General features: G+C 30.4%; 1 protein-coding gene across 1 annotated transcript; it reads left to right on the top strand.

Moving 5' to 3' along the window:
* The first annotated feature begins 3,399 nt into the window (after positions 1-3,399).
* HELRODRAFT_190613 (hypothetical protein) lies at positions 3,400-6,992 on the top strand. Its single transcript, XM_009014578.1, has 6 exons — positions 3,400-3,646; positions 4,744-4,932; positions 5,281-5,455; positions 5,654-5,822; positions 5,990-6,177; positions 6,492-6,992. Exons 2-6 carry the CDS (start codon positions 4,747-4,749, stop codon positions 6,644-6,646), a joined length of 873 nt encoding a protein of 290 aa, XP_009012826.1. The 5' UTR covers positions 3,400-3,646; positions 4,744-4,746; the 3' UTR covers positions 6,647-6,992.
* Positions 6,993-10,602: the final 3,610 nt, after the last annotated feature.

Genomic DNA, 10,602 nt, shown 5'->3' with positions numbered 1-10,602 from the left:
TTGATGATGATGGGAATGATGATGATAGTGATGATGGTGATGATGATGGATACGTTATTATTATCGAAGAATGTATCATAGCTAATGATAGCGTTGATTGTGATGATGATGTCGTTGGCGAAAGTGATACCAGGGTTGTTGATGATGATGATGGTGATGAAGATGATGATGACGACGACGACGATAATGATGATAATGTTGTTTTTGTTGTTGTTGTTGTTGTTGTTGTTGTCAATGATGATGATGACGATGATGATGATGTTAATGTAGGTGGTGAGGGTGATGAGGATGATGATGATGATGATGATGATGTTAATGTAGGTGGTGATGATGATGTTAGTATAAGTGGTGATGATGATGTTGCTGTTGATGATGATGACGCTGTAACAATAGTCTTCATAATTTTCTGCAAAATATATATTTATATAAACAATATCTAAAACATTTATGTATATGTTTATATATTACTCATTCATTCATTCATTCATTCATTCATTCATTCATTCATTCATTCATTCATTCATTCGTTATTTTGATAAATACCGTTCTTTTGTCATTGAATTTTTCAACATTTTCACTTTCGCTTTGGTCGAAACTTTCAATGGAAATTCCCAGAGCCGTCTTGATGATGATGACGGCGACGACGGTAATGATAATGATGACGGTGGGCCATGTCTGAGCCATGTTTGAACTTCAACGAAGAAGAAGAAGATGATGATGATGATGATGATGATGATTATGATGGTGATGATGATGATTATGATCCTTATGCTAACATAGTAGCCAGTTATAAAGATGTTAGTTTATAAAGCACTATTTCCGCGATGTTCAACAGCGCTCCTTAATAAATTTTGCTAACAAATGGTTCTTGAGATCCGCTCTGAACTTCGCAAGTGATGGAGAAGTAGTCAGAGAGGGGGTAAAGATTTCCAGAGAAAAGGGCCAGAAAAAGCAAATGCAGTTTTTAGCAAAAGAGTGTTTGACACGAGTTAAGAAGAAGTGAGAACAAGAAGACGATCGTAAACCGGGGCGGTTAGGTTCAATTATTATATAATACATAATAAGTACTGATAATAAAAAGGTCATCAGCCAGAATTAAAAAAAATATTCTTTCCCGGGTCGAAAAAGTTTTCTATTTAAGTATATATGCGGCCCTTCAAAGACAAAATAGTTCTCAAAGCGGCTCTCACATAAAAAGTAAGATGTAGATGAAAGTAAGAACTTCTAGCAACAATCTGAGAAGAAAGACACATACTAGAATCAAAGATAAAGCCTAGACTACGAAACTTGTGAGAGACATCAAGTTTTGGAATCGGGCAAGGTAATAGAAGGAATAGTGATAGAATGTTTAGATTTATTAAAACAAATTAATTCAAATTTAAAAGGATTAAGTTTAAGATACATAGAGTCAGACCATGCGAGAGCTGTAACAACATCAGTAAGAGAAAAAGCAGCGATTTTAGTAGAAGCAGCAATAGTAGTGGGGGAAAAATCACCCAGACTAATAGTTATAATTTTAAAACCGTATAAAGATTAATAGAACTTAATAGCATGAAGCAAAAAATGAAAAAAAATATAATTGATAATGTGAAATACTTACTTAAGGTTAACGTACGTTTACCAAAAAAATGGCAAAACCGGCCAAAGAAGTACAATGTTAGTAACAACAACTATCTAATTTAGTAACAATTATTATTATTATTATTATTACTATTTGTATTATTATTGTTATTATTTATTGTTATTATCTGTTGTTACATTTATTATTATTATTATTGATTGAACTATTATTATTTTTTTATTAAAAAGAATTAAAATCCTATGGTAAAAGGAACGATGAAATGAAATTTATAATATGGCCATTTATATATGCACACACACACATGCACACACACATACGTACATGTATGCATACATACATACATACATACATACATACATACATACATACATACATACATACATACATACATACATACATACATACATACATACATACATACATACATACATACATACATACATACATGCATACATGCATACATAAATATTATTATTATTACTACAAGTCAATTTGTACAGCGTCAATAACAAAAAGATTTCAAAAGCGCTCCCTAAAAAATGAATGAATAGAAACATTAATCAAACAAAAGCATTGTTAGTTCTGCAAAAATCAGTGAGTTTTTAACTCCTTTTTAAACAAAACCAAAGATAGATCTTGTTTTTTTTTTTTAAAAAAAAGCCAGTAGACTGTTCCAAACCACAGGTTCATCAACAGCCATACTGAATGATTCGATCTGTAAATTCGTTGCTGGCACAAGTTATTATTTAATTATATCCGCTGTATAAAGCAAAAACAAAACCTGGTCCTAACACTGATCTCTGAGGAACACCTGCTGTTACCTTCTTGACAGCTGATAAAACTTTTCTAAACTAAACCTGTTGAGTTCGACTCGTTAAGTATGACTCAAACCAAGCAAGTACTGTTCCTGACACTCCTAAATTTTTATGCAATTTTTCCAAAAGTTTGTCTTGATTAACACAGTCGAATACAGAAAACATATCAAGAAAGGAGAATAAAGATATCTTCCGATCAACCATCCCACAAACAAGTTTGACAATACATGAAGCAATGCAGTCTCAGTTGAATGGTAGCGTCTATAGGCCGATTTGTTGATTGGAATTAAATTATTCACCGTTAGATATTTCGTCAGATTTTATATTGGTTTATAGTTACTCACCTCATTTGCATCTGAGTTAGCCTATTTCAGGATCGGTTGAATCATCGCATGCTTACAAAATGAAGGAAATTTACCAGCACATAAACAAAGGTTTATGAAACTCGTCAGAAAAATTTATAAATGAGTCCAAAAATCTTTTAAGGATCATGTCCAATCTGCATGTTTGCGATGGTGATCTAAGAATCGTTTCCCTCAACTGAATTTCAGTGACCAACGGAAAGCAGGCAAACGTATCAATCAATCAATCAATCAATCAATCAATCAATCAATCAATCAATCAATCAATCAATCAATCAATCAATCAATCAATCAATCAATCAATCAATCAATCAATCAATCAATCAATCAATCAATCAATCAATCAATTAGCTAAAGTACATTCATCCAACATCGAGAGAGCATAAAGCCGAACATCAGGATGTGCAGCACCTGCTGTTTCGATTGTCCTTGCAATTTTATCACAAAAAAATTGTAAAATCTGATCAGCATTTAGAGAGTTATAATCATTGAAAGAATTGCTCGCCGAACTTCTACTAAGCATCACACTTTTGATTTTTCTTAATATTTGCGATATTGTTCCAACAATGTGTACGCAGGTCAGATTTAGTTTCGGAAAAAATTTGTACAACCATTTTTAATATACTCACACCACCACTATTACTTCTACTACTACACTACTACTACTACTTCTACTACTACTACTACTACTACTACTACTACTACTACTACTACTACTACTACTACTACTACTACTACTACTACTACTACTACTACTACTGCTACTACTACTACTCCAAATAATTATAATAATAACAACAAAAACAAAAGGACCAGTTTATCAACTTTGAACTTAATTTTGAAAAGAAGTTTTGCACGATTTGAATTGACAGACGCCAAAAGTTAGTGTTAGTGTTATTGTTATATTATTATTATTTATTAAAATTATTATTTATCGTTATTATTATTATTATTATATTTATGTCATTTTCAAATACAATTCTTACAATTCAAGAAATATAATAGCAATACTATCATTTGTACTATCACTACTACTACTACTACTACTACAAATAATAATAATAATAATAATAATAATAATAATAATAATGATAATATCAAAAAACTCTTGACATACTACAACATGAACATAACGCCGATTCGACCAGTGTAACATTCTGCCTGGACTTTGAGAAGTCTTCTGTTAACTGAAAAAAAAATTTTCACCACACACACACACACACACACACACGCACACACACACGCACACACGTACACACGCACACACATCATAATGATATATGCATACAAAACGACAATCGCATTGATTACAACAATAGTGATAATATTTAAAAAACAATAATAATAATTAGAATGTTAAGTTGACGTCATTTCAAAACACGTGATGGTAAACAAACAAACAGACAGACAAACAAACATATAGATCGCTATCAATGCTTCATTTCATTTAACACATTTTAATACATTGTCATTAGAAATATTATTTATAACATAACGATAATTTAGAATAACGCTTGAAATTATTTGTTCGTTTGTGTATTTTTTTATTTTATACAAAATATTGTGTCTTTAGTTTTTGTCATTTTAATAAGAAGCAGTTGAACCGTTTTAACCAACTCAAAGAACAATTAATTAAAGGAATTTATTACTAAATAAATAAATAATAAATATATTTAATTGCATTTTATAATTAATTCATTTAGTAAATATATAAACATCGTTGTAGTTGTTTCAGCACCACAGTACGAAGAAGCTTGTCAATAAAACAACAGTAAATTGTTTTGTTTAATAATAAATGTTATCGAGATTCTGGTGCCACTACTACTGCTGCTGTTGCTGCTGCTACTACTACTGCTGCTACTACTACTGCTTCTTCTACAACAACTACTACTATTAATAATATCAATAACCTTTAGCCTATATAACAAACCCATCCAATCACGTAATCACCTAACATTTTTGCATAAATTAAAAAAATCTCCAGCCAATGGAATCAATGCCAAATTGGAACAACCACGCCCGCCCTACTTTGGAGTGCTCTCATTGTTTGGAATCTTTAAATGGTCGGCGCTATGTTAAGCAGAACAACAAAATCTACTGCTTACCCTGTTTCGAGACCACCTTTGCTAACAGGTGCCAACGATGTGAAAAGCTGATTAGGGCCGACCAGAAAGTTAGTGTCACGGGATGCATGTGAAAATTTCAAAAGACGTGAGCAACTTTAGAAAGGATTTAATTAGATTTAATTACATGATATGTAATTAGGTCAAAGGTTAAAAAGTTATCTGACGGTTCGGGGTCATTGAGATTGAAAACATGTAAAATTGAACATCTAATTAACTGAAATTTTTTGACTGACAGACAGACAAACATTCAAACATACATCCAAAACACACACACACACTCACACATCCATCCGTCTATATATACGTACAAGCCTCACACTCACATACACACGCACACACGCGTACAAACACACTCACTTACACAACCACGCACGCACACGCACACACACATGAAGGAAGTCGGATTTAACGATGAATACTGGCACGACGAATGTTTCATGTGTCACGACTGCCTCGCTAACTTAACCAACAACAGATTCGCCTACAAAAATCAGGAATTGTTATGCATGGACTGCTATGATAAACTGCCCACATCCAAGTGTTGTATATGCGATAAAAAATTTGAAGACGGTTGGTTTGTGTATTTGTGCGTGCGTGTGTGCAAGTGTTGCCGTGCGTTTTCCTGTTTGAATTTCACAAGTAAACTTGTTTAGAAGATGCACTTTTCGCTGGTTGGAATAAAAAAATCAATAAATTGATGAATAAACGAACTAAAGAATTGACGAATAAATCAACATAGAAGATTAAAAAAACCAAACCACGTGACAGGTCAGGTGACTTACGAGTTCGACGGCAAGCATCGCCACGAGGAGTGCTTCAAGTGCGCGCAGTGTGATGCGCTGATACAAACGAGCCTCTTCGTTCCTCACCAGAATTCTCAACTTTGCGTCAGATGCTACGAAGATAAGTACGCTCTAAAGTGCAAAAAATGCCAAAAAGTTAGGCTCTCTTTCTTTCACTGGTTTTGTGTATGTGTGGTTGTATTGTGTGTGTGTGTGTGTGTGTGTACGTGTGTGTGTGGAGTGTTTGTAGCGTGGTGTGTGTGTTTATGTGGGGTGTGTGTGTTTGTACATGTTTGTGTGTACCTATGAACCTAAAATGAAAGGTGATCAACCATGGAGGAATTAAGGTACAAGACACCCCCTGGCACAGTACTTGCTTCGCCTGCAAGTTATGTAGCATTTCCCTCTTAAACGTCAAATTTGTTACCAAAGATAATGAATTGTATTGTCAGAACTGCTACACTGAGAAGTTTGTGAAGAAGTGTGTGCGCTGCGGTAGACCAATCACAGGTAGGTGTTTAAAAATCAACCAATTAGTGCTGGTGTTTTAAAATTAACCAATCAGAATGAGTTTAGTCAAAATTATTTATGCGGATCTTTAGTGATGGAATGCGTGCTATTTTAAAGTTTCAATTTAAAACTTATTCTACATCACAAATAAATTTGAGGATTACATGGCTACATTAATATAACCGATCATAATCAATCGACCATAGCCAACTATCCTAATAATCAACCAACCATTCAGTCAATAAATCAACCAGTCAACCAACCAACAACCAGTCAACCAACCAACTAATCAATCGAATAATCAACCCATTCAGGCTCCGACGACAAGCGCTACATATCCTTCGAGGACAAGAGCTGGCACTGCAAATGCTTCACCTGCTGCAATTGCGACTGCAACCTCATTGAGAAGGGCTTCGTTGTAACCGCCGGTCAACTCTTGTGCCCCTATTGCGCTAAAAATACTTTTTAGATAAAAAAAATAAAAAGGCAGGAGGGGCATTTGGCCTCTAAATTTAAAGGGCCCCTGAAATGAGGTTTCTAATATAACATTAATTGGTTATTATTTTAAAAATTTGTCATCAACCGAGTTTTTTAACCTTTAAGTGCTGTAGATGTAGACGCAGACACACACACACTTACTAACATCAAATGCTATGCAGTGCGCACTGTTTGTAGATTGATCTCATTAACACTTTTAAGGAATAAGATTGTTACATGACCCATTCATTGACTCTAAAGAATCACAACTGATTAAGATGTAATTTTTTTTACGAAATTACTTTGTACGATAACAATTATCACAAAATCAGATGAAACGTGTTACTTTAAATGAAAACATTTTTTGTTTATCTAAACCAGAGGTTGGCAAACTACGGCCTGCAAGGCCTTGTTCGCCAAAAAAATGTCGCCAGCCAGATATTATGACCAAAAAAGAGCCACAAATCTTAAAAAATTCTCCCCCGGGTTGAAAAAATTTGCTATTTAAGTACATATGCGGCCTTTCAAAGGTATAATAGTTCTCAATGCGGCCCTCACAGCAAAAAGTTTGCCCAACCCAGATCTGGACAAAGTGAATTCGTTATAAATTGACGAAATTTCAATACGGCATTGCGTGTATGTATCACGCACACATAAATTCCGATTAATTGAAACATAAAAAACCCAGTTTGCTATTTTTTTGGACACTTCAACCAATCAAAGTCATTAAGAAGATTAGTAATAACGATAATTCTGTTCAATCAATAAAATGTCATCCACGTAATCACATTTTTATATTTTAAACCAATAAAACTCGTCTAAATAATCACAAATTCGAATTTTCAACCAATAAAATTAATCTAAATTATAACTTTTTACGTTTTCAACCAATAAAATTCATCCAAAAAACTTTTGTTAACCAATAAGATTCAAGCGGAAAATCACATCTTCAATTTTCATACATAATCCGAGATAAAACTCAAAATGAATATTCACCATATCAAATAATAAACGACCTTTGGTTATGCTTAACTTCTTATATTAACCGTGTATATAACCAAATAACTTACAATAATCTTTCAATATATATATATATATATATATATATATATATATAAAGTACGAATTTTAAAATTTAAAACCAAAATAATTAGTTACTACTAAAAGATTTTATAAGTGATATATATATATATATAAATAATTAAATATATATATAAGATGATATATATAACTAACAAATAATTGTGTTGATCACACAAACATATGTTCAAAATGTTTTTGCTGATGTGTTAACAAAATAGTGCAAAAAACGAAAATAAAACGAAGATTTGAAATTAATTTTATCACTTTTAATTATAGTTCATTTCTTGAAAGGTTAATCATTACAAATATAGATAAAGATTATCATTCATTAATATGTTCTTTTACTCACTGATACCATGCAATCGTACACGAAATCTCTCTAGAAACATCTTTTATGCTTTTCATTATAATTGTTAGTAAAAATATGAGAAAAAAATATAAAATCATCGTCATCTTTATAGTCATCCTCACTGGAGTCGCCATCGTCAAAATGGCCATCCTACTCACACATTCAAGCCTTAATAAAATGACATCATCAAATTAATCACCGTAATTAATCACTCAATCATATATACATATATATATATAAGCATACACATACAAACACACTTATATAGTAAAATGTCACTTTGATTGAAACACTTCAAACAGAAAGAAATGCGAATTCAAATTCATAGAAAACAAAGTCAGAAAATAAAACTAACAAAGACAACCTAAAAAATGATTCTTTGGTGTTGCCTTGTTTCTTTGTTTTGTTGGCGTTTCATAAATTTAACGTCTACAGTTAGATCGTTGTAACATTCATCTAATCTAACATTCCGAAAATTAGGAAAAACAATAAGGTAGATCAAAGGTGAATGAATGAACTAAAGTCAACAAATCATTTAACTATCTAACCAAGCGACCAGTCAATATTAAAAAAATCAATCAACCAATCAAACAAGTGATCAAAGAAACAATCAACTAATCAATCAATCAATCAGTCAATCAATCAATCAACCAATCAGTCAGTCGGTCAGTCAAAATACAATTTATATTTTTTCAAAAACAAATTCAAACCTATCTAGAAACACGCATGCAAGCGCTCATATAAACAAGCAAAAATTCAAACAATCAATGATTCCTTTAAACAATCAATCGAGCAACCAATCAATCAAAATTCAAACAATTAATCAATCAAAATTCAAACAATTAAAATTTAAACAATCAATCAGCCATTCATTCATTCAATTCAATACAATTCAGTACAATTCAATCAGAACATAATAACACACACAGTGAAATATAAAATAATGAAAATAGGTAATAATAATAATAATATATAATATAATACTAATACATAATAATAACAACAACGATAATAATAAACAAGAAAAAACTAGCAATAATAAATAATAAAACTGATAATAATAATTATTATTATGATAAATTACAACAATTACAATCATAATAATAACATCACATTAATCTTTCTTAGTGAAAAAATAAACAAATAATGATAATTATTACAAGAGATAATTAAATAAAAAAATAATAATGTAATACAATAATAATAAGCAATAACTCGAATAATAATGAAAAAAAGAAAAAAAACTGAAACTAATGACTTCGAATGTAAAAAATCTAAATAATTATACAACTATACACACACACACACACACAAATATATATATATATATATATATATATATATATATATATATATATAACATTACAAACACACACTGACACATATGTATGTATATATATATACATATGTTGGTAAAAAAAATATATATATATACATATGTATATATATATAACTTCATATTTAACAGAAATATATAATTATATAATAAATTCACAAATTAAAATGCTAGCAGAAAAAACAATTAATAGAAGACAGGTCATAGAAATTTTTCTTCAAAATTAATGAGAAATAATAAAACGTGAACAAAATAAAATATATATAAATACAGAGAGAGAGAGAGAAGAGAGAGAGAGAGAGAGAGAGAGAGAGAGAGAGAGAGAGAGAGAGAGAGAGAGAGAGAATGGAGAGAGAACATTTATAATATGGAATGCCATAGCAAAAAATGTATGTATATATATATATATATATATATATATATAATATATTATATGCGTATGTAAATATATGTGTATATGTATGAACAGTATGAACGAAAATATATGTATACATACATAGGTATATATACACATACGTATATATATATATATATATATATATATATATATATATATATATATAAATTTGGCAATATTGATTGAATCTTCAACTATAATAAATTTAGTTAATAGATTGGCGATTAAAGAACTAAAGAACAGGTAATTTTTATGACAAAAATATTTAAAAAAAAAGTTTATTGTTTATTACAAACAAATAGAAAAAATAGAGATGGCTATGATGGATAATGACTTAGATTCCAACAACACTCCCTACTTGTAAAAAAAAAATTATATATATATATATGTGTGTGTGTGTGTGGTAATAAGTATGTGGTTAAAGATTCAAATATGAAAGTGTAAAACACACACACAAATAATACACACACACAATATATATACATACATATATATATATATACATATATATATATATATATATATATATAGTGTATATATATGTGTATATATATGTGTGTGTGTAAATATATATATATATACATAAAAAGGTGTGTGCAGGTTTCTATGCCAAATATAAATATATATATATATACACACATATATATATATATATGTATGTATTTATATGAATGTAATAATGATATTTAACAAAATAGCACATTACTAATCTATATTTATTTTATAGCTCGAACCATTGTAACGAAGAAATATAATTATATTTTCCTCTACAGCAAAAAATAC

Source organism: Helobdella robusta, assembly GCF_000326865.2.
Source record: "Helobdella robusta unplaced genomic scaffold HELROscaffold_14, whole genome shotgun sequence".
In the NCBI taxonomy this organism is placed as follows: Eukaryota; Metazoa; Annelida; class Clitellata; order Rhynchobdellida; family Glossiphoniidae; genus Helobdella; species Helobdella robusta.
The sequence above is the reverse complement of the archived record's forward strand: the minus strand, read 5'-3'. Positions and strand labels throughout refer to the sequence as shown.

Excerpts from the sequence above, each read along its gene's own strand:
- HELRODRAFT_190613 (XM_009014578.1), top strand. The coding sequence starts at position 4,747 with ATGGAATCAATGCCAAATTGGAACAACCACGCCCGCCCTACTTTGGAG. Across the intron at positions 4,933-5,280 it reads TGATTAGGGCCGACCAGAAA|GAAGTCGGATTTAACGATGA; the intron begins GTTAGTGTCACG and ends ACACACATGAAG. Across the intron at positions 5,456-5,653 it reads CGATAAAAAATTTGAAGACG|GTCAGGTGACTTACGAGTTC; the intron begins GTTGGTTTGTGT and ends ACCACGTGACAG.